This window comes from Ranitomeya imitator, chromosome 6 (assembly GCF_032444005.1).
Source record: "Ranitomeya imitator isolate aRanImi1 chromosome 6, aRanImi1.pri, whole genome shotgun sequence".
NCBI lineage: Eukaryota > Metazoa > Chordata > Amphibia > Anura > Dendrobatidae > Ranitomeya > Ranitomeya imitator.
Window position 1 is genome coordinate 530933607 of NC_091287.1, and position 26140 is coordinate 530959746.

General features: G+C 43.3%; 1 protein-coding gene across 5 annotated transcripts in view; it reads right to left on the reverse strand.

Annotated features, from left to right (window-relative positions):
- Positions 1–26140, reverse strand: part of WASHC5 (WASH complex subunit 5) — a 92079-nt gene that overhangs the window by 64041 nt on the left and 1898 nt on the right. For 3 of the 5 annotated variants that reach the window (XM_069731883.1, XM_069731885.1, XM_069731882.1), the window contains exons 2-7: positions 8636–8834; positions 6976–7121; positions 5808–5892; positions 4242–4342; positions 2265–2457; positions 245–397 (exon numbers count right to left, since the gene is read on the reverse strand). In XM_069731883.1, the coding sequence (XP_069587984.1) occupies positions 245–397; positions 2265–2457; positions 4242–4342; positions 5808–5892; positions 6976–7121; positions 8636–8821 (864 nt within the window). In that variant the 5' untranslated portion in view covers positions 8822–8834. Of the gene's footprint in view, positions 1–244; positions 398–2264; positions 2458–4241; positions 4343–5807; positions 5893–6975; positions 7122–8635; positions 8835–9626; positions 9683–24991; positions 25012–26140 lie in introns of those variants that run through there. The other 2 variants (XM_069731886.1, XM_069731887.1) reach the window with 2 other exon arrangements.

Consider the following 26140-nt stretch of genomic DNA (forward strand, 5'->3'; position numbering starts at 1 on the left):
GGTGAGGTCACCCGGCATCAGCAGACTGGAGCGCCGCCCTCCTTCCTAAAGAGATCATTCAAAATGGACACAAAATATCCTTCACATTGCAGAGCCTTTGAATTTGTAAGATCTGCGCTGGATGTCAGTGAATGGAAATATTCCCCTTCTATATCCAGGTTGTAACATTTCCCCTCTGTCTTGTCTGTGGTCCTGGATCAGCCATATACAACGTCACCACAAGTCTCACAGATCCTCAACTCACCCAGTTATCAGGGAAATATTTATCCACTATCTCCCTCATCTTGGCCTGATGCGTGTGTAGTGTGGAGGGGTGAAAGTACAGGATGACATACAGCATGGCAGCTTGTGTGGCAAGAGCGGTGCTCCGGTGCTCGGGTAAAGGGTAAGCAGACACCTAAAAAGAAATATCAAACTAGGAGATGATGGAGTAACATGCTGGAATTATGGCGTACCAGAGTCCACGGATACTAGGGGCCCTGCATTATACTCCAGAGCTGCACTCACTATTCTGCTGGTGCAGTCACTGTGTACATACATTACATTACTGATCCTAAGTTACCTCCTGTATTATACTCCAGAGCTGCACTCACTATTCTGCTGGTGCAGTCACGGTGTACATACATTACATTACTGATCCTAAGTTACCTCCTGTATTATACTCCAGAGCTGCACTCACTATTCTGCTGGTGCAGTCACTGTGTACATACATTACATTACTCATCCTGAGTTACCTCCTGTATTATACCCCAGAGCTGCACTCACTAGTCTGCTGGTGCAGTCACTGTCTACATACATTACATTACTGATCCTGAGTTACCTCCTGTATTATACTCCAGAGCTGCACTCACTATTCTGCTGGTGCAGTCACTGTGTACATACATTACATTACTGATCCTGAGTTACATCCTGTATTATTCTCCAGAGCTGCACTCACTATTCTGCTGGTGCAGCCACTGTGTACATACATTACATTACTGATCCTGAGTTACATCCTGTATTATACCCCAGAGCTGCACTCACTATTCTGCTGGTGTAGTCACTGTGTACATACATTACATTACTGATCCTAAGTTACCTCCTGTATTATACTCCAGAGCTGCACTCACTATTCTGCTGGTGCAGTCACTGTGTACATACATTACATTACTGATCCTGAGTTACATCCTGTATTACACTCCAGAGCTGCACTCACTATTCTGCTGGTGCAGTCACTGTGTACATACATTACATTACTGATCCTGAGTTACATCCTGTATTATTCTCCAGAGCTGCACTCACTATTCTGCTGGTGCAGTCACTGTGTACATACATTACATTACTGATTCTGAGTTACATCCTGTATTATACTCCAGAGCTGCACTCACTATTCTGCTGGTGCAGTCACTGTGCACATACATTACATTACTGATCCTGAGTTACATCCTGTATTATTCTCCAGAGCTGCACTCACTATTCTGCTGGTGCAGTCACTGTGTACATACATTACATTACTGATCCTGAGTTACATCCTGTATTACACTCCAGAGCTGCACTCACTATTCTGCTGGTGCAGTCACTGTGTACATACATTACATTACTGATCCTGAGTTACATCCTGTATTATTCTCCAGAGCTGCACTCACTATTCTGCTGGTGCAGTCACTGTGTACATACATTACATTACTGATTCTGAGTTACATCCTGTATTATACTCCAGAGCTGCACTCACTATTCTGCTGGTGCAGTCACTGTGCACATACATTACATTACTGATCCTGAGTTACATCCTGTATTATACTCCAGAGCTGCACTCACTATTCTGCTGGTGCAGTCACTGTGCACATACATTACATTACTGATCCTGAGTTACATCCTGTATTATTCTCCAGAGCTGCACTCACTATTCTGCTGGTGCAGCCACTGTGTACATACATTACATTACTGATCCTGAGTTACATCCTGTATTATACTCCAGAGCTGCACTCACTATTCTGCTGGTGCAGCCACTGTGTACATACATTACATTACTGATCCTGAGTTACATCCTGTATTATTCTCCAGAGCTGCACTCACTATTCTGCTGGTGCAGCCACTGTGTACATACATTACATTACTGATCCTGAGTTACATCCTGTATTATACCCCAGAGCTGCACTCACTATTCAGCAGGATTTCCAGCTGAACTCTCCCAGCATTCTGTCATTATTTGCTGCCTGTGCTCGTCTTGTTCCGGGGATTTGCCTTATGAGGGGGAACGCTCCTTACTTACATATTGACCTCACCTGGTTATAGATGTCGTCTGAGCGCAGTCTGCCGATCACCATACTGATGTAGGTGTCACTTATAGGCACTCGGCTGAAGTAACTCTCGGGGTAGTTTGGGGGTCGCTTAGACCCCGGTTGGCTGGAATATCCCGTACTGCGCAGTAGTTTGCAGATATCGTCCATATTGGAATCAGCGGAGGATCTGGCGGCACTGAATAATCAGGGGAAGATAGAATATACACATTATATATATATTATCATTCTTATTTTATTTATGCATTTATGAAGCACCAATGATGTTTCAGAACATTATTTTTGAGTCAGGAGCAGCGCAGAGATCGTAGAGCTGCATAAGCCTGAAGCCGGCAGTCAGAGACGGCAGAGATACTTTACTACCCGTAATTCCTTCCTGATCAGTGTATAAACAGTGTGTGCACACAGTATAACAATTCACCCTCCGGGCCCAGTGATTACGTGATCGCCAGGTGTCAGGAGGGAGCAGATCAGCTCTAATGTGCAGATAGGAGGCTGAATCTCCCCTGTAACTGGGGCTAACGGATCAGTCCCAGGTGAAATCAGAAATACAAATATAAATATTTAAACTGTTAAATGAACCCCCAAAGGTTTTTTTATCACTTCATGGGCGCACAATGTGTAAAATAGAAGAATAAAAAAAAATAAAAAAAAAAGAGGGAAAAAAAAGTCTATCTCGTTTTTCCATGTTATGAGCCCCTTTTACCAGGGGAGGATACGGGAGCTCTTCTCCATGTCATCACCCCTTTTACCAGTGACAGCTAGTTACTGTCATCTCATACCCTGTACAGCCTCAACAAAACCAAGGGAAAGAAACAGGATCTTTTTAACATGTCATCACCCTCTTTTGCCAGTGACAGACTGCTACAGTCATCACTCCCCCCGTACTGTCTGAACTAACTCAAGGAGAGAAAACAGGAACTTTTCTCCATGTTATCACCCCCTTTTACTATCACCTCTTCCACTATACAACCTACAGTAACCCTAGAGTGATATAGGCATCTTTCTGCTTGTTATCACCCCATTTTACTATCACCTCTTCCATTTTACAACCTACAGTAACACTAGTGATATAGGCATCTTTCTCCATGTTATCACCCCCTTTTAAACGTATATCTTCCCTATACAACCTACAGTAACCCTAGAGTGACACAGGGACCTTTCTCCATATTATCACCCCCTTTTACACGCACCTCTTTCCCTATACAACCTACAGTAACCCTAGAGTGACACAGGGACCTTTCTCCATGTTATCACCCCCTTTTACTATCACCTCTTCCCCTATACAACCTACAGTAACCCTAGAGTGACACAGGGACCTTTCTCCATGTTATCACCCCCTTTTACACTCACCTCTTCCCCTATACAACCTACAGTAACCCTAGAGTGATACAGGGACCTTTCTTCATGTTATCACCCTTTTGCTATCACCTCTTCCCCTATACAACCTACAGTAACCCTAGAGTGATACAGGGACCTTTCTTCATGTTATCACCCTTTTGCTATCACCTCTTCCCCTATACAACCTACAGTAACCCTAGAGTGATACAGGGATCTTTCTTCATGTTATCAACTTCACCCTCTGATTGTCAGACTTACTGTGTATAGTTCAATTCTATAGATAAGATTTACCAAAGTGCCGATAGCTGTATATGGGAAGAATATTAACTTTTTGGTTAGATTCATGGCTGTTTTTTTGCATTTTTACTGGCAACCAAAGGCTTAAAGTAGAAAATCATTTTCTGTTGAACTCTGACTTTCAGCACGAGAATGGTGGCTGTCACATTACATACTATGCCAGCTCGGATAGATATGATTATGGGGTCCGGACAGGGCTCCTACATCCTACATGATTTCCCTTTGAACACGGAGACTTGTATTGTAGGATGTCAGTTTGTACTAAGACGAATTATAAAGATGGAGCAGCCGGGAGGAGCAATATAAAGTGTACACGAGACGTACCTGTATCTGTAGTAGGAGACCAGCATCCTCTCCCGCACTTCTCCCTCAATCTTCTGATCGATCACCAGCAGCATCACCCCGTACAGGTATAAAGCCTCGCACTGCAGGAAGAGCGCTTATATGTTACAATGCTTCGTCCCAAGAAAGGTAACATTTTGATAAGAAGTAATTTATAAAAGACATAATGGCTGACAACCTGCTGCACTGGCCAGAATACGAGAGACCTTCGATCTCATCTGTTTAACCCCTTAGATGCAGCAATCAACTTCAACCATAGCATCTAAGGAGTTTGACAGCATAGGGTGATCCCTTTAATCGGCCCATCGACAATGTGCAGAACATTTTCTTGCAACTGAGTTTTAAAGGAAGCCACTTTATAGCCAGTAGCATGGCCGACAGCCCAGAATAATGTATGCAATGTAAAGGTAGCTCCGGCATAACCGAGTCAGTCACAACCACCATTTTCCAGATTTTCAAAACTGCGGTCTCAACATGGCCTTAGGCCGAGGAGACACAGACTGGGGCTGGTTTCACACATCTGTGTTTAAGAAAGCAAGTGTGGACCATGACGTACGTGCCATGACGTGTGGACCATGACGTACGTGCCATGACGTGTGGACCATGACGTGCGTGCCATGACGTGTGGACCATGACGTACGTGCCATGACGTGTGGACCATGACGTGCGTGCCATGACGTGTGGACCATGACGTGCGTGCCATGACGTGTGGACCATGATGTGTGGACCATGACGTACGTGCCATGATGTGTGGACCATGACGTACGTGCCATGATGTGTGGACCATGACGTACGTGCCATGATGTGTGGACCATGACGTACGTGCCATGATGTGTGGACCATGACGTACGTGCCATGATGTGTGGACCATGACGTACGTGCCATGATGTGTGGACCATGACGTACGTGCCATGATGTGTGGACCATGACGTACGTGCCATGATGTGTGGACCATGACGTACGTGCCATGATGTGTGGACCATGACGTACGTGCCATGATGTGTGGACCATGACGTACGTGCCATGATGTGTGGACCATGACGTACGTGCCATGATGTGTGGACCATGACGTACGTGCCATGATGTGTGGACCATGACGTACGTGCCATGATGTGTGGACCATGACGTACGTGCCATGATGTGTGGACCATGACGTACGTGCCATGATGTGTGGACCATGACGTACGTGCCATGATGTGTGGACCATGACGTACGCGCCATGATGTGTGGACCATGACGTACGTGCCATGATGTGTGGACCATGACGTACGCGCCATGATGTGTGGACCATGATGTGTTGAACGATCTTGGCTCTCCTGACCCGAACTCAAAAGCCTATAGAGCTGTGGTTTTATAAAGGTGAAACCAGCTGAAGCGTTTTCCTGTGAGATTTACAATGAGAACAGATCACTTTGGAAAACTGTGCAACAAAGGATCAAGTTCTAAAGATACTACAAAGATAAAGATACTAAATTGCGGCGAGTGCTAGAGGAACCTCAGTAATAACGTCCTGCAGCCGCCTGCTCCCCCAAGGTCACCGCCACTCACCAGCAGCTGCTTCCCGTCTTCATTCAGGAGCACGGTCTCCAGAGTCTGCTGGATGTAAATCCCTTCATTAAGATCTTCCAGGTATCTGAAAAAGGGAAAATAAAAACTCCCGATATGTAATCTGGTCAGAGATATCAGGATAATGTCTGCAGCCACTGAGGTGTGCATTATGAGGCACTGCAGCAGCTGAGGTGTGCACTATGAGGTGCTGCAGCCACTGAGGTGTGCACTATGAGGTGCTGCAGCCACTGAGGTGTGCACTATGAGGTGCTGCAGCCACTGAGGTGTGCACTATGAGGTGCTGCAGCCACTGAGGTGTGCACTATGAGGTGCTGCAGCCACTGAGGTGTGCACTATGAGGTGCTGCAGCCACTGGGGTGTGCACTATGAGGTGCTGCAGCCGCTGATTGGGCACTATGAAGTGCTGCAGCCACTGAGGTGTGCACTATGAGGCGCTGCAGCAGCTGGGGTGTGCACTATGAGGTGCTGCAGCCACTGAGGTGTGCACTATGAGGCGCTGCAGCAGCTGGGGTGTGCACTATGAGGTGCTGCAGCCACTGAGGTGTGCACTATGAGGTGCTGCAGCCACTGAGGTGTGCACTATGAGGTGCTGCAGCCGCTGAGGTGTGCACTATAATATTCTGCAGCCGCTGAGGTGTACACTACGAGGTGCTGCAGCCGCTGAGGTGTGCACTATAATATTCTGCAGCCGCTGAGGTGTACACTACGAGGTGCTGCAGCCGCTGAGGTGTGCACTATGATATTCTGCAGCCGCTGAGGTGTGCACTATGAGGTGATGCAGCAGCTGAGGTGTGCACTATGAGGTGCTGCAGCCGCTGAGGTGTGCACTATGAGGTGCTGCAGCCGCTGAGGTGTGTACTATGATATTCTGCAGCTGCTTAGGTGTGCACTATGAGGTGCTGCAGCTGCTGAGATGTGCACTATGAGGTGAGGCAACTGCTGAGATGTGCACTATGAGGTGCTGCAGCAGCTGAAGTGTATCATGATGTTCTGCAGCAATGAATGGCTTCAATTCCTCCTGTCAGTAATATAAGTACGTAACTGGTGTTTCCGTCCCTGTCTGAGGTTCCCCTCTGCTCTATATGTCGGGGGGTTTCGTGGACCCTTGGTCCCGGTGGACGCTGTGATGTGAGCGGACGGCACCTACCGGTTCACATCTACAATGTACTTGTGGACGCTCTCGAAGGCCAAGTAGAATCTGCTGAGGATTTCTATGTTGTTTTCTCGGAATTCCTCGTCCAGATCTTGAAGTTCTGGTTTGGCCTCCAGCCGCCCCTCACACATCTCCGGACCCTGTGTAGACCACACACATTAACCCTTAAGGGCCTAATCAGGTTCTTCAGGAAGTGGAAATTTTAGTTAATTAAAAAAAAAATAATAATAATCAGATCACTACTCTGGATTTTTGGTCTCGTGCTTTCCATGTGGTATAAAACGACATGATAATTTGATTGTATCAGTCATTGAATTACGGGGAAATAGAAAAGAAAAAAAAAAAAACGCTTCTGCAGGCAGATGTGACACCTGCGCTCCGGCATAATCGCACGGTTACTGTGCACTTAATACCTTTGTGGATTTAATTGGGGAGGAAAAAGAAAATCCAATTTCAAAATGGCGCCTGCCGTCCCTGCGCAGTAGCAGCTATTGGTTTGTATAGAGATCCGGTAGCTGCAGTTGCGCAGGCGCCATCTTACTGGAGAAGAAAAAAAAATGTCCTCCACCAAGATGGCCGCGCCTGCTCCGGCGCTGAGCCCACATCTTTCCTGGCACATGTCAGCTGTTCTGAACAACTGACATGTGCCCGCAACAGCCGCGGGAGGAATCGCGATCCTCTGAGGCTATTAACCCGTTAAATGACAATGTCAAATGCTAACAGTGGCATTTAACATGCACTTCCAGCAATCGTGCCGGAAATCTGCCCATCGGTGATCCCAGTCACGTGATCGTGGGTCGCCGATGGGTTGGCATGACAACCAGAGGTCTCCTGGAGACCGATATGGTTGTCACTGCTGGATTGCTATAGCAAGTGAGGTATTCTGCTACATACAGGTGATCTGATCATCGCCTGTATGTAGCAGAGCTGATCGGGTTGTGGCAGCTTCTAGTCTCCCATGGAGACTGTTGAAGCATGCCAAAAGTGAAAAAAAAAAAAAAAAAAGTACTTAAAAATAAGAAAAAGAATATAAAAGTTCAAATCACCCCCCTTTAGTCCCATTCAAAATAAAACAAACAAAAAAAAAAATCAAACATACATATTTGGTATCGCCGTGTTCAGAATCGCCCGATCTATCAATAAAAAAAAATGATTAACGCCAGAATTACATTTTTTTGGTTGCCAAGAAATTACATTAAAACACAATAACGGGCGATGAAAAGAACGTATCTGCACCAAAATGGTATCATTAAGTGGTAGTGAACGGAGTTACCACCATGAAGAGCTCTATTGTGACTGGAGGGCGAACCTCACGTAAGAGGCGAGTCGCCCTCACCCGTGCCCAATTGCTATAAGTACCGAAGCCTAAAGTTTGTCATTGCCGGCTACCTACAGCGGCTAAGCTTTCCCATCACAGACAATAATGTTGCGTCATTAGCGCCCCCTTCTGATTTCTATAGTGTCGCTCCTGAAAAAGCCTGAATGGCGACATAAACCACAGCGCGCGGTTGGGAGAGATATGGAAGCTGGAAAACCAAGGAAACTGCAGCTCCTTCATTCTCAGGGTGGGGTGTCCTGGCAGAAAGACCCTCTTCCCACTGCTCTGATCAATCAATTCTAGAATTACAGACAATAATACATTCCTTAGTTTTACCTTAAAATAGCTGAAATCAAATATGATCTCTCCATATTTCTGCTGATCCGCCTTATCTTTCAGCCTGAAGACCCCGGGTACAAACTCGGAGAGTCTGAGCAACTCGGCAATGATAGCATTACCCCGGGAGACGATGCGCAGGACCGCCTGACCGCAAAGATTGTTCTCAGCCAGAAAGTCCACCATGTTTGTTCACGTCCTGAAAGATATAAAAAAAATAAAATTAAAGGTAAAAAACAACCAAACAATCTTTAAAGGGGTGGTCTGTCTAGGATCACATTGCTAGGTGGACTGCCATCATTTTGTAGCCGGTGGGGATCCAGAGAATGAAGAGGCCGCAGCGCTGGAGTACTACATCCCTTTAGTAGTTTTCCCTGCTCAGCGGCCCTCGCACCTCCTACCATCCTCGCCTCCTCTTTTAATTATCCAGCCTGGTGGGGCGCCATTGTTGCGCCATTGTGATACACATGTGAAGTCCTGCCAGGCCGACTAATCAAAAGAAGAGTCACAGACACAGATTACAGCTGACTATGGAAATATAAGGGAAGGGCGAAGCTGAGAGAGACACATTCTTCTGTGTTTTACCTTACTGCAGAGCTGGATTCACAGCTGCAATTCTCAGTACTACTGTATAATGTCCTCTATGCTGCTGCTGCTGCTATAGAAAATGTTTTACATATAGACAGGAGAGCAGGAATGCCTCATGTCTGTGTGTGCTGTGTGTGGGAGACATCAAAGCAGAAAGTGTCCACCCACCAGCTCAGAGACGAGGCGGGAGAGAAGGAAAAATGCAGCATACATGTCATATAATGGTGAGACAGAGTGTTGTTCCTCATGTACACACACAATCATGTTCTGCAGCATCTGGGGCACAGAAGTATAGACACACTTCAGCTGCTGAAGAACCTTAGATTCCTTCATGTTAGTGGCTGACAAGACTAAGACAGTGTTCACACATTGCATTTTTGCTGCGTTTGTAAAATTTTTTAACCTGCGTAAAAGCAGAGCTATGAAATTTCAGAAATCTTGTGCACACACATTGGTTTTCTATATAGAGAAAGAGAAAAGCATTACTGCAAGGAATCGCACACCATGAAAAAATAGAGAACAATAATATAAAATATAACAAGCTGATTTTATCAACACTTCAAAAACACCACAAACAATTAAAACATAATTAAAAATATACAAAACATCGTCCAATACACACAGGTAACAGAGACCATAAATCAGTGTAATATTGTAACCCAGATCAAACCTAGTGGCTCATGAGGTGGTGTGCAGAAAAAACAAAAAATAATTATATATATATATATATATATATATATATATATATATATATATATATATATATATATATATATATACACACACACACACATATATATATATATATATATATATATATATATATATATATATATATATATATATATATATATATATATATACACACACATACATACATATATATATATATATATATATAAAGAAAAAAATTAGAACAGCATCATATTACCAAACTTGCGGTGCAAAGCTTTCCAAACCAGTATCCAAGTGGTTCCGATAATATAAGAAAAAAAGGAAAACAGCACACAAAAAATAGAAAAAAGTGGGCTTTAATGCCTGGACGGCGTGGCAACGTTTCGGATTTCCAATCCTTTTTCAAGCAGTGAATATACAAATGAAGTGGGTTTATATAGCTAATACAAATGTTCTCTATTAAACATCATTGAAACAATATTCATATTTTTAACATTAGTGCTGATAGATTCCATATTTTAGTAAAGTGCATTAGTGTCCATGTGCATATATCTACTGGACCCCATGAAAGAAAAAATGAAAACGGCAGGAAAAGGGGAGGAAAAAAGCATTGGAGACAACAAAAAAAGAGAAAAAAAGGGAAAAGCAAGTCACCTTTAGAAAAACAGATGGCGACCAGAAGCAAAGAACAGACCTAATTGTGAACATCTCAAGTAAGACCCTTACTGAAAATCAAACATCAGTTTTAACCCCTTTACCCCCAAGGGTGGTTTGCACGTTATGGACCGGGCCAATTTTTACAATTCTGACCACTGTCCCTTTATGAGGTTATAACTCTGGAACGCTTCAACGGATCCCAGTGATTCTGACACTGTTTTCTCGTGACATATTGTACTTCATGACAATGGTAAAAATTCTTTGATAGTACCTGCGTTTATTTGTGAAAAAAACGGAAATTTGGCGAAAATTATGAAAATTTCGCAATTTTCCAACTTTGAATTTTTATGCAATTAAATCACAGAGATTTGTCACACAAAATACTTAATAAGTAACATTTCCCACATGTCTACTTTACATCAGCACAATTTTGGAACCAAAATTTTTTTTTGTTAGGGAGTTATAAGGGTTAAAAGTTGACCAGCAATTTCTCATTTCTACAACACCATTTTAATTTAGGGACCACATCTCATTTGAAGTCATTTTGAGGGGTCTATATGATAGAAAATACCCAAGTGTGACACCATTCTAAAAACTACACCCCTCAAGGTGCTCAAAACTACATTCAAGAAGTTTATTAACCCTTCTGGTGCTTCACAGGAATTTTTTGAATGTTTAAATAAAAATGAACATTTAACTTTTTTTCACAAAAAATTTAATTCAGCTCCAATTTGTTTTATTTTACCAAGGGTAACAGGAGAAAATGGACACCAAAAGTTGTTGTACAATTTGTCCTGAGTACGCTGATACCCCATATGTGGGGGTAAACCACTGTTTGGGCGCATGGCAGAGCTCGGAAGCGAAGGAGTGCCATTTGACTTTTCAATGCAAAATTGACAGAAATTGAGATGGGACGCCATGTTGCGTTTGGAGAGCCACTGATGTGCCTAAACATTGAAACCCCCCCACAAGTGACACCATTTTGGAAAGTAGACCCCCTAAGGAACTTATCTAGAGGTGTGGTGAGCACTTTGACCCACCAAGTGCTTCACAGAAGTTTATAATGTAGAACCGTAAAAATAAAAAATCATATTTTTTCACAAAAATTATCTTTTCACCCCCAATTTTTTATTTTCCCAAGGGTAACAGAAGAAATTGGACCCCAAAAGTTGTTGTACAATTTGTCCTGAGTACGCTGATAGCCCATATGTGGGGGTAAACCACTGTTTGGGCGGATGGGAGAGCTCGGAAGGGAAGGAGCGCCGTTTGACTTTTCAATGCAAAATTGACAGGAATTGAGATGGGACGCCATGTTGCGTTTGAAGAGCCACTGATGTGCCTAAACATTGAAACCCCCCACAAGTGACACCATTTTGGAAAGTAGACCCCCTAAGGAACTTATCTAGATATGTGGTGAGCACTTTGACCCACCAAGTGCTTCACAGAAGTTTATAATGCAGAGCCGTAAAAATAAAACAAAATTTTTTTCCCACAAAAATTATTTTTTTAGCCCCCAGTTTTGTATTTTCCTGAGGGTAACAGGAGAAATTGGACCCCAAAATTTGTTGCCCAATTTGTCCTGAGTGCGATGATACACCATATGTGGGGGGAACCACTGTTTGGGCACATGGGAGGGCTCAGAAGGGAAGGAGCGCCATTTGAATGCAGACTTAGATGGAATGGTCTGCAGGTGTCACATTGCGTTTGCAGAGCCCCTAATGTACCTAAACAGTAGAAACCCCCCACAAGTGACCCCATATTGGAAAGTAGACCCCCCAAGGAACTTATCTAGATGTGTTGTGAGAACTTTGAACCCCCAAGTGTTTCACTACAGTTTATAACGCAGAGCCGTGAAAATAAAAAATCTTTTTTTTCCCCACAAAAAATATGTTTTAGCCCCGAGTTTTGTATTTTCCTAAGGGTAGCAGGAGAAATTGGACCCCAAAAGTTGTTGTCCTATTTGTTCTGAGTAAGCTGATGCCCCATATGTTGGGGTAAACCCCTGTTTGGGCACACGGGAGAGCTCGGAAGGGAAGAAGCACTGTTTTACTTTTTCAACGCAGAATTGGCTGAAATTGAGATCGGACGCCATGTCGCGTTTGGAGAGCCCCTGATGTGCCTAAACAGTGGAAACCCCCCAATTATAACTGAAACCCTAATCCAAACACATCCCTAACCCTAATCCCAACAGTAACCCTAACCACACCTCTAACCCTGACACACCCCTAACCCTAATCCCAACCCTATTCCCAACTGTAAATGTAATCTAAACCCTAACTGTAACTTTAGCCCCAACCCAAACTGTAGCCCTAGCCCTAAACCTAGCCCTAACCCTAGCCCTAACCCTAATCCTAACCCTAGCCCTAACCCTAACGGGAAAATGGAAATAAATACATTTTTTTAATTTTTCCCTAACTAGGGGAATGATGAAGGGGGGTTTGATTTACTTTTATAGCGGGTTTTCTAGCGGATTTTTATGATTGGCAGCCGTCACACACTGAAAGACGCTTTTTATTGCAAAAAATATTTTTTGCGTTACCACATTTTGAGAGCTATAATTTTTCTATATTTTGGTCCACAGTGTCATGTGAGGTCTTGTTTTTTGCGGGACGAGTTGACGTTTTTATTGGTAACATTTTAGGGCACGTGACATTTTTTGATCGCTTTTTATTCTGATTTTTGTGAGGCAGAATGACCAAAAACCAGCTATTCATGAATTTCTTTTGGGGGAGGCGTTTATACCGTTCCGCGTTTGGTAAAATTGATAAAGCAGTTTTATTCTTCGGGTCAGTACGATTACAGCGACACCTCATTTATATCATTTTTTTATGTTTTGGCGCTTTTATACGATAAAAACTATTTTATAGAAAAAATAATTATTTTTGCATCACTTTATTCTCAGGACTATAACTTTTTTATTTTTTTGCTGATGATGATGTATGGCGGCTCGTTTTTTGCGGGACAAGATGACGTTTTCAGCGGTACCATGGTTAGTTATATCTGTCTTTTTGATCGCGTGTTATTCCACTTTTTGTTCGGCGGTATGATAATAAAGCGCTGTTTTTTGCCTCTTTTTTTTTTTTTTCTTATGGTGTTTACTGAAGGGGTTAACTAGTGGGCCAGTTTTATAGGTCGGGCCGTTGCGGACGCGGCGATACTAAATATGTGTACTTTTATTGTTTTGTTTTTTTAATTTAGATAAAGAAATGTATTTATGGGAATAATTTATTTTTTTTCATTATTTTGGAATATTTTTTTTTATTTTTTTTTACACATTTGAATTTTTTTTTTTAACTTTTTTACTTTGTCCCAGGGGGGGACATCACAGATCAGTGATCTGACAGTTTGCACAGCACTCTGTCAGATCACTGATCTGACATGCAGCGCTGCAGCCTTCACAGTGCCTGCTCTGAGCAGGCTCTGTGAAGCCACCTCCCTCCCTGCAGGACCCGGATCCGCGGCCATCTTGGATCCGGGGCTGGAGGGAGCAGGGAGGGAGGTGAGACCCTCACAGCAACGCGATCACATCGCGTTGCTGCGGGGGGCTCAGGGAAGCCCGCAGGGAGCCCCCTCCCTGCGCGGTGCTTCCCTGCACCGCCGGCACATCGCGATCATCTTTGATCGCGGTGTGCCAGGGGTTAATGTGCCGGGGGCGGTCCGTGACCGCTCCTGGCACATAGTGCCGGATGTCAGCCGCGATAAACAGCTGACACCCGGCCGCGATCGGCGGCGCTCCCTCCGTGAGCGCCGACGATCGCGCTGGACGTACTATCCCTTCCATGGTCATAGGGGCCCACCCCACATGGACGGGATAGTACGTCCGATGTCAGAAAGGGGTTAAATAAGGGGTTATCTTTTGGGTTAACCCCTTCAAGACCCAGCCTATTTTGACCTTAAAGACCTTGCCGTTTTTTGCAATTCTGACCAGTGTCCCTTTATGAGGTAATAACTCAGGAACGCTTCAACGGATCCTAGCGGTTCTGAGATTGTTTTTTCGTGACATATTGGGCTTCATGTTAGTGGTAAATTTAGGTCAATAAATTCTGCATTTATTTGTGATAAACACGGAAATTTGGCGAAAATTTTGAAAATTTCGCAATTTTCACATTTTGAATTTTTATTCTGTTAAACCAGAGAGATATGTGACACAAAATAGTTAATAAATAACATTTCCCACATGTTTACTTTACATCAGCACAATTTTGGAAACAAAATTTTTTTTTGTTAGGAAGTTATAAGGGTTAAAATTTGACCAGCGATTTGTCATTTTTACAACGAAATTTACAAAACCATTTTTTTTAGAGACCACCTCACATTTGAAGTCAGTTTGAGGGGTCTATATGGCTGAAAATACCCAAAAGTGACACCATTCTAAAAACTGCACCCCTCAAGGTACTCAAAACCACATTCAAGAAGTTTATTAACCCTTCAGGTGCTTCACAGCAGCAGAAGCAACATGGAAGGAAAAAATGAACATTTAACTTTTTAGTCACAAAAATTATCTTTTAGCAACAATTTTTTTATTTTCCCAATGGTAAAAGGAGAAACTGAACCACGAAAGTTGTTGTCCAATTTGTCCTGAGTACGCTGATACCTCATATGTGGGGGTAAACCACTGTTTGGGCGCACGGCAGGGCTTGGAAGGGAAGGAGCGCCATTTGACTTTTTGAATCAAAAATTGGCTCCACTCTTTAGCGGACACCATGTCACGTTTGGAGAGCCCCCGTGTGCCTAAAAATTGGAGCTCCCCCACAAATGACCCCATTTTGGAAACTAGACGCCCCAAGGAACTTATATAGATGCATAGTGAGCACTTTGAACCCCCAGGTGCTTCACAAATTGATCCGTAAAAATGAAAAAGTACTTTTTTTTCACAAAAAAATTCTTTTAGCCTCAATTTTTTCATTTTCACATGGGCAACAGGATAAAATGGATCCTAAAATGTGTTGGGCAATTACTCCTGAGTACACCAATACCTCACATGTGGGGGTAAACCACTGTTTGGGCACATGGTAAGGCTCGGAAGGGAAGGAGCGCCATTTGACTTTTTGAATGAAAAATTATTTCCATCGTTAGCGGACACCATGTCGCGTTTGGATAGCTCCTGTGTGCCTAAACATTGGCGCTCCCCCACAAGTGACCCCATTTTGGAAACTAGACCCCCCAAGGAACTTATTTAGATGCCTAGTGAGCACTTTAAACCCTCAGGTGCTTCACAAATTGATCTGTAAAAATGAAAAAGTACTTTTTTTTCACAAAAAAATTATTTTCGCCTCAATTTTTTCATTTTCACATGGGCAGTAGGATAAAATGGATCATAAAATTTGTTGGGCAATTTCTCCCGAGTACGCCGATACCTCATATGTGGGGGTAAACCACTGTTTGGGCACACGGCAGGGCTCGGAAGGGAAGGCGCGCCATTTGACTTTTTGAATGGAAAATTAGCTCCAATTGTTAGCGGACACCATGTCGCGTTTGGAGAGCCCCCTGTGTGCCTAAACATTGGAGCTCCCCCACAAGTGACCCCATTTTGGAAACTAGACCCCCCAAGGAACTTATCTAGATGCATATTGAGCACTTTAAACCCCCAGGTGCTTCACAGAAGTTTATAACGCAGAGCCATGAAAATAAAAAATAATTTTTCTTTCCTCAAAAATGATTTTTTAGCCTGGAATTTCCTATTTTGCCAAGGATAATGGGAGAAATTGGACCCCAAATATTGTTGTCCAGTTTGTCCTGAGTACGCTGATACCCCATATGTGGGGGTAAACCACTGTTTGGGCGCACGGCAGGGCTCGGAAGGGATGGCACGCCATTTGGCTTTTTAAATGGAAAATTAGCTCCAATCATTAGCGGACACCATGTCACGTTTGGAGAGCCCCTGTGTGCTTAAACATTGGAGATCCCCCAGAAATGACACCATTTTGGAAACTAGACCCCCAAAGGAACTAATCTAGATGTGTGGTGAGGACTTTGAACCCCCAAGTGCTTCACAGAAGTTTATAACGCAGAGCCATGAAAATAAAAAAAAAAATTATTTTCTCAAAAATGATCTTTTAGCCTGCAATTTTTTATTTTCCCAAGGGTAACAGGAGAAATTTGACCCCAAAAGTTGTTGTCCAGTTTCTCCTGAGTACGCTGATACCCCATATGTGGGGGTAAATCACTGTTTGGGCACATGCCGGGGCTCGGAAGTGAAGTAGTGACGTTTTGAAATGCAGACTTTGATGGAATGCTCTGTGGGCGTCACGTTGCGTTTGCAGAGCCCCTGATGTGGCTTAACAGTAGAAACCCCCCACAAGTGACCCCATTTTGGAAACTAGACCCCCAAAGGAACTTATCTAGATGTGTGGTGAGCACTTTGAACCCCCAAGTGCTTCATAGAAGTTTATAATGCAGAGCCGTGAAAATAATAAATACGTTTTCTTTCCTCAAAAATAATTATTTAGCCCAGAATTTTTTAATTTTCCCAAGGGTAACAGGAGAAATTTGACCCCAAAAGTTGTTGTCCAGTTTCTCCTGAGTACGGTGATACCCCATATGTGGGGGTAAACTACTGTTTGGGCACATGCCGGGGCTTGGAATTGAAGTAGTGACGTTTTGAAATGCAGACTTTGATGGAATGCTCTGCGGGCATCACGTTGCGTTTGCAGAGCCCCTGATGTGCCTAAACAGTAGAAACCCCCCACAAGTGACCCCATTTTGGAAACTAGACCCTGAAAGGAACTTATCTAGATGTGTGGTGAGCACTTTGAACCCCCAAGTGCTTCATAGAAGTTTATAATGCAGAGCCGTGAAAATAATAAATACGTTTTCTTTCCTCAAAAATAATTATTTAGCCCAGAATTTTTTATTTTCCCAAGGGTTACAGGAGAAATTGGACCCCAAAAGTTGTTGTCCAGTTTCTCCTGAGTACGCTGATACCCCATATGTGGGGGTAAACCACTGTTTGGGCACACGTCGGGGCTCAGAAGGGAAGTAGTGACTTTTGAAATGCAGACTTTGATGGAATGGTCTGCGGGTGTCACGTTGCGTTTGCAGAGCCCCTGGTGTGCCTAAACAGTAGAAACCCCCCACAAGTGACCCCATTTTAGAAACTAGACCCCGAAAGGAACTTATCTAGATGTGTGGTGAGCACTTTGAACCCCCAAGTGCTTCACAGACGTTTACAACGCAGAGCCGTGAAAATAAAAAATCATTTTTCTTTCCTCAAAAATTATGTTTTAGCAAGCATTTTTTTAGATTCACAAGGGTAACAGGAGAAATTGGACCCCAGTAATTGTTGCGCAGTTTGTCCTGAGTATGCTGGTACCCCATATGTGGGGGTAAACCACTGTTTGGGCACACGTCAGGGCTCGGAAGTGAGGGAGCACCATTTGACTTTTTGAATACGAGATTGGCTGGAATCAATGGTGGCGCCATGTTGCGTTTGGAGACCCCTGATGTGCCTAAACAGTGGTAACCCCTCAATTCTAACTCCAACACTAACCCCAACACACCCCTAACCCTAATCCCAACTGTAGCCATAATCCTAATCACAACCCTAACCCCAACACACCCCTAACCACAACACTAACCCCAACACACCCCTAACCCTAACCACAACCCTAATTCCAACCCTAACCCTAAGGCTATGTGCCCACGTTGCGGATTCGTGTGAGATATTTCCGCACCATTTTTGAAAAATCTGCGGGTAAAAGGCACTGCGTTTTACCTGCGGATTTTCCGCGGATTTCCAGTGTTTTTTGTGCGGATTTCACCTGCGGATTCCTATTGAGGAACAGGTGTAAAACGCTGCGGAATCCGCACAAAGAATTGACATGCTGCGGAAAATACAACGCAGCGTTCCCGCGCGGTATTTTCCGCACCATGGGCACAGCGGATTTGGTTTTTCATATGTTTACATGGTACTGTAAACCTGATGGAACACTGCTGCGGATCCGCAGCCAAATCCGCACCGTGTGCACATAGCCTAATTCTAAAGGTATGTGCACACGCTGCGGATCCGCAGCAGTTTCCCATGAGTGTACAGTTCAATGTAAACCTATGGGAAACAAAAATCGCTGTACACATGCTGCGGAAAAACTGCACGGAAACGCAGCGGTTTACATTCCGCAGCATGTCACTTCTTTGTGCGGATTCCGCAGCGGTTTTACAACTGCTCCAATAGAAAATCGCAATTGTAAAACCGCAGTGAAATGCGCAGAAAAAAACGCGGTAAATCCGCCATAAATCCGCAGCGGTTTAGCACTGCGGATTTATCAAATCCGCAGCGGAAAAATCCGCAGAGGACCAGAATACGTGTGCACATTCCTAACCCTAACCCTAGCCCTAACCCTACCCCTAACCCTAACCCTATTCTAACATTAGTGGAAAAAAAAAAAATTTCTTTATTTTTTTATTGTCCCTACCTATGGGGGTGACAAAGGGGGGGGGGTCATTTATTATTTTTTTTATTTTGATCACTGAGATAGATTATATCTCAGTGATCAAAATGCACTTTGGAACGAATCTGCCGGCCGGCAGATTCGGCGGGCGCACTGCGCATGCGCCCGCCATTTTGGAAGATGGCGGCGCCCGGGAGAAGACGGACGGGACCACGGCTGGATCGGTAAGTATGATAGGGTGGGGGGGGACCACGGGGGGGGGGGGATCGGAGCACGGGGGGGGGAATCGGAGCGCGGGAGGGTTGGAACGGAGCGCGGGGGGCGTGGAACGGAGCACGGGGGGGCTGGAATGGAGCACGGGGGGGTGGAACGGAGCACGGGGGGGGGGGTGGATCGGAGTGCAGGGGGGGTGATTGGAGCACGGGGGGGTGATTGGAGCACGGGGGGAGCGGACACGAGCACGGGGGGGAGCGGAGCACTGGACGGAGGGGAGCCGGAGCAGTGTACCGGCCAGATCGGGGGGGTGGGGGGGCGATCGGAGGGGTGGGGTGGGGGCACACTAGTATTTCCAGCCATGGCCGATGATATTTCAGCATCGGCCATGGCTGGATTGTAATATTTCACCCGTTATAATAGGTGAAATATTACAAATCGCTCTGATTGGCAGTTTCACTTTCAACAGCCAATCAGAGCGATCGTAGCCACGAGGGGGTGAAGCCACCCCCCCTGGGCTAAACTACCACTCCCCCTGTCCCTGCAGATCGGGTGAAATGGGAGTTAACCCTTTCACCCGATCTGCAGGGACGCGATCTTTCCATGACGCCGCATAGGCGTCATGGGTCGGAATGGCACCGACTTTCATGACGCCTACGTGGCGTCAAAGGTCGGGAAGGGGTTAAGTACACATGTGGACTGGTTTGAACTTAATATGGACTTGCAGCGATTCTTTAGGTCTATCAAATTAAAGGAGTGGTTTTGGAACAAGCCAAATATAGAGAAACCTCTTAGTTGCAGTTTAAATTTACAACAACTAAATTTAAAGAAAAATAGTCATTTTATTCCACCAGATAATTCACCTGTCATTGAAGCCTTTATTTTAGCTGTCAATCATGATGTAGAAAAGTTGAAAAAAGAATGTACTAACCAATTTTCACACCCTAATATGACAGTGGGTGAAATGGAGGCTCTGTATGAACTGGCACATGATGATGAAATAATCATAAAAAATGCAGATAAAGGTGGCGCAGTCGTCATCATGAACAAAAAAGATTATATTGATGAAATAAATAGACAGTTGGCCGACCCGGAGGTGTACGAGAGACTTACTCATGACCCAAAATTTGACATTGCAAGGGACATTAAATCCATTTTGGAAGATGCCCTGAATAGGCAAATCATTGACCAAGATATGTTTGATTTTTTGACAGTGAAATTTCCCATCACTCCTGTGATATACATACTTCCAAAGATACATAAGTCTCTCGTACATCCTCCGGGCAGGCCTATTGTTTCAGGCTGCGATTCTATTTTTTCCCATATTGGGATCTTTTTGGATAAGGTTTTAAATCCAATAGCCAGTCATACAGAATCTTTTGTGAGAGATACTACAGATTTTCTTGAGAAGATTGGCGGAATTGAAATAACAGGTGAAATAATACTGGCGTCATTCGACGTAATATCTTTGTATACGTCGATTGAAAACAGTAAAGGTTTGGAAGCAATTAATAAAAAGCTGCAAAACACTCAATACTCTGAGAATACTAAAACGTTTATTCTACAACTGCTTGAACTAATATTAACCAAAAACTATTTTTTATTTGGAGACGTTTATTATTTTCAATTGCGAGGAGTGGCCATGGGCGCTAATATGGCGCCAGCTTATGCGAACATCGTCATGAGCACCCTCGAAGAAGAACACGTTTATGTATCTCCCCACTTCAGCTATGTAGCTGCGTGGTGGAGATACATAGACGATATTTTTTTGATTTGGACGGGTCCTGAAGATAAACTGATCGAGTTCCATAATTATTTGAATGCAGTTGACGACACAATCAAATTCACCTTGGTACATTCAAATACAAACATTCAATTTTTGGATGTAAATGTGAGAATTGAGAATAATAGGTTGATGACTCAACTGTATTCAAAGATGACAGACAAAAATGACCTACTTCTCTTTAATAGTCAACATCCGAAAAAAACAAAGGAATCGATCCCCCTTAGCCAGTTAATTAGAGTTAAAAGAATTGAAAGTAGGGAAGACTCTTTAGAGAAATCCATGGAAAACACTCTAAAAAAATTCTCAGATAGAGGTTATCCTAAAAATCTCTTAAAAAATACAGAAAAGTAAGGTGGATTTATTAAAAAGGGACGATCTCCTTCAGAAAAAGCCCCACAAAAAAGAATTGAACCGTATACCTTTCGTGACGTCCTTCTGTGAAGAGAGTAGCAAGATTTCAAAAGTTATATGTAAACACTGGGGAATGTTATCTAAATGTCTACCATATGTGACAGAATTTTCCAAGCCTCCAATATTCTCCTACAAACGTAACCGCACTATTGGTTCCACTATAGTCAAATCTGACATTGGACCCCTTAGAAGGTCCAGTCAAACAACTATATCTGGCCAGGAGAGAAAGGGATGCTTCCCTTGTCTGTCATGCGTCAACTGCTCTTTGATGCTTAAGGGATCAAGTTTCTCTCATCCCAGTACTGGAGAGATATTCAAAATACAGCATTTCTTGACTTGCAATTCCGAATTTGTTGTGTATTTATTACAGTGCCCTTGTTCCTTATGGTATGTCGGTGAAACAACTTGTGACTTTAAGACTCGGATTAACCAGCACCGACATACCATAAGGAAGGGTCGTATGGATCTGCCTGTCTCCAAGCATTTTGTAGAGAAATCGCATACAGAAAAACAATTACGATTTCGTATCATAGATATGATTCCTATTCAGAGAAGAGGGGGAGATCGAGTGCGACTACTTAAAAGAAGGGAACTGGAATGGATTGTGAAACTCAATACATTAAAACCATATGGACTAAATGTGGATTTTAAAACTAATCAGGTTTTGTAGGAGTTGGTAAATTTTCTCTGTTTCATATATATATGTGGGAAAATTGTTTTTAATTATTTATGATTTTTTTCAGATGTCCCAATCTATGAAGGGAAAGATATATCTTGCATGGAAAATGAAGTTTATTTTTTCTATTATAACTTTTTCTTGGTTTATTACTCTGCTGTTATCTCAATAAATATATGAATGGCACTCACTTGTCTGTATATTTTCCTATAGTAATATTTTGGAAGCTCATTACGGTTTTCCTAATTAAGGATATATGGGAATTATGAGGTATCCTTTTCTCTGTAATTCAGTCCTGATTTATGATACCCACATAGTTGAGAAAGTTTATTAAATCAATGATGGGCTTTTGTTAAAATTGTCATAAAAATCTGATATGACTAAGACATGTGAGGGTGCGTTCTAATATATAACCTTTAGCGCTTATTTTAGCCCAAGAAATGTATACTATGGTCTTTAATAGTTTGACACTGAAAAGACCTTTATGTGGCTAGCGCTGTATCAAATATAAAGGTTTGTGGTAGAAATGCAGAGTTGTTCATGTTCTTTCATGGAATTAAGATTATGTCCTTTTCCAAAATGGCGCTGATATCTTCAGATCACTAGTGCGCAGGCGCTGACCATAATAATATATGAGAGGTCAGACGCCATAGACATGCGCAGTGATTCTAGGAAGACACCAAGAAGTAAAGTTATCCCCTTATCCAAAATGGCGCTGATGTCTTCAGAGCACTATTGCGCAGGCGCTGACCAGAATGCTATGGGCCAGTTGCTGTAGACATGCGCAGTGACTCCAGGAAGACGCCGAGAATTGCATACAAGCGGCGATATGCCTGTAAGTGTGCTTTCTATCTAATTATGTATTAGATTGGGACATCTGTGTAAGTTCAATTGCCTATTACTATATATGTGTGATATTTATAGTGCACTGTATATGATGGTTATCATTTCTATGATGTTGGTAGATATATGCACATGGACACTAATGCACTTTACTAAAATATGGAATCTATCAGCACTAATGTTAAAAATATGAATATTGTTTCAATGATGTTTAATAGAGAACATTTGTATTAGCTATATAAACCCACTTCATTTGTATATTCACTGCTTGAAAAAGGATTGGAAATCCGAAACGTTGCCACGCCGTCCAGGCATTAAAGCCCACTTTTTTCTATTTTTTGTGTGCTGTTTTCCTTTTTTTCATATATATATATATATATATATATATATATATATATATATATATATATATATATATATATATATATATATATATATATATATATATATATATATATGTGTATATATATATATATATATATATATATATACAGGGTGGAGCGCGGTAATTTGCTTTTTTGCACTGCATGCTGTGGCGGCACTGTCGGTCGAAGAGAGGGGAGAGTGGGTGTGGCTTACAGTGGCTGATGGGAGATTTGTATTCCTCTGCCTTTCAGTTGCCATCATGCAGTGGACACGTGAGGAGAGGTCATTTTGTGTTGAAGCGTATTTTTCAAATGCCCACTCGATCATTGCAGTGCAGCGCGCTTTTCGTTTACAATTCGCTGTTCCTCCACGCGGACGTGTTCCTGGACGGCAATCAATTGTAAATTGGGCGAATGCATTCAGAACAGCAGGGAATGTGTCATGTGTACGAAGGGGACCTGAGAGAAGGATTACAACACCACAAAACATCGAGAGAGTTAGAAGCAGCAGTACTGCAATCTCCGAAACGCTCTGCTCGGAAGCAATCATTTGCTCTTGGCATTTCAAGACGTTCTCTCCACCGGATTCTTCATGATGAACTGAATTTTCACCCGTATAAAATGTGCGTGGTCCAACATTTGTCAGCATGGGACTATTTGACACGGCGGACCTCTTGTGAAGACATGTTAGCAACGATACCCCGTGACGCAATTGTGTTTTTTTCTGATGAGGCACATTTTCACCTCAGTGGGTGTGTAAACAAACAAAATATGCGTTACTGGAGTGAAACAAACCCCAGAGAAGTTCACGAGAGACCTCTGCATTCGGACCGCGTCACTGTGTGGTGCGCCATATCACGAGTAGGCATCATTGGTCCTTACTTTTTTCAGGATAATGGTCGTGCCATAACTGTGAACTCCGAACGGTACTTGTCTATGATACAGGATTATTTTCAGCCGGCTCTTGAGGCAATGGAACTAGAGGATACATGGTTCCAACAGGATGGTGCCACTGCACACACAGCGAGGGTTACCATGAATTGTTTGAGGCAAATGTTTCCTGGACGGCTTATCTCTTTGAGGGGAGATGTGAACTGGCCAGCACGCTCACCAGATTTAGCCCCATGCGATTTTTTCCTTTGGGGTTACCTGAAGTCTAAGGTGTATATCAACCGTCCCAACACCTTGGAAGACCTAAGGAACAATATTGAAGCTGAAATTGGCAGAATACCAGTGGACATGCTTGTTAGAGTTCATGAAAACTTCAGAAAACGTATGCAGCAGTGTGTGGATAGCGAAGGTCGACATTTGCCAGATACACTATTTAAAACCATGTAATTTAAAAATTCCATTACTGTTCAGTATAATTAAAATATAAAATAAATTTTTCTAATGATCATAATTTTTTTATTTCATTCCCAAATCAGCAAATTACCGCGCTCCACCCTGTATATATCTCTTTATTATATATTTTTATATATCTATGGTATTGTCCAAGTATATATATATATATATATATATATATATATATATATATATATATATATATACACATACTTGGACAATACCATAGATATCCCATAAGAGCACAAAAAAGTGCAGCCAAAGAGAGGAGTAAAAGGAAAAAAATGGTTGTCCAATCTAGTAAAATAGTAAAAACTAATGAACCAACTGACAGGCTTGAGGGTATTTGTACATAACAGTAGCACTGGGCCTCACAATATAAACGGAGGAGAACCCCCCATCAGATACTACCTGGTGAAGTGATGCCCCACGCGTATCGCCTGGCAGACCAGGCTTCCTCGGAAGATGTAGACAGAGGTGTCTGACAGCTTTAAATATACTGAACATAAGAGCTCATAAGAGACCGGTGTGGACAAGCAGCAACAGACTGCAAGGGAGACCGCTCAGACAAAGGGGACCACGCAGGAGCAGATACATGAAGTGAGCTGCGCCTGTGCCAGATGAGGCGCAGAAGAAATCAAAGGAGCAGGCGTATATGTTATACGGCGCCTGCGCTAGATGAAACGCAGGGAACCAAAAGCGCGCATGCGCAAAAACAGAGCCGGTGTAAGCAAATAGTCGCAAGTAAATAAGCGGCCGCTACACCAGAGCACCACGCATGGGCGAAAGCAACTGGTCACAGGCGCAGGCGCTTAGCAGAACACAAGGATCCAGAACGCGCATGCGCAGAGAGAGAGAGCATCAGCCGAGTATAGCCACATATGGGCATGGGAGCCCCAGACGGCGTGCATACACTGTCACAACATGAATGTAGAACGAGCATGTATATAGTGTAGATCTGAAAAACGAAACATAGTAAGAACAGGGCTCTAACTGGAGCGCCCCTAACACAGATACTGTAATGGCAGTGATAAAACATGCAGAGTACTAAGAAATGTCTTAAAGATGAATCCAGACACGATAAGGCAGTTGGTAAGAAACCTAAATTGTTGGGGTCAAGAGCCAATTAGGTGGCAAATAAGGAACAGTGGCAATATAGTACCAAGGGCATAAGAGAAAATGGCCCTATAAATAATATATGCATGTTCCTATATTAACCACATATATATGGCAAACAGCCCATGCAACCAAAGAAAGCTAAATGTATAGGGACCACATACATGTCCAGCACACCATATCATAGCACACATCCCCGGGGGCACTAACACATACAGTCATATAGGCCCATATACACACCATATCATAGCACACATCCCCGGGCGGGGGCACATACAGTCATATAGGCCCATATACACACCATATCATAGCACACATCCCCGGGGGCACTAACACATACAGTCATGTAGGCCCATATACACACCATATCATAGCACACATCCCCGGGCGGGGGCACATACAGTCATATAGGCCCACATACACACCACACATCCCCGGGCGGGG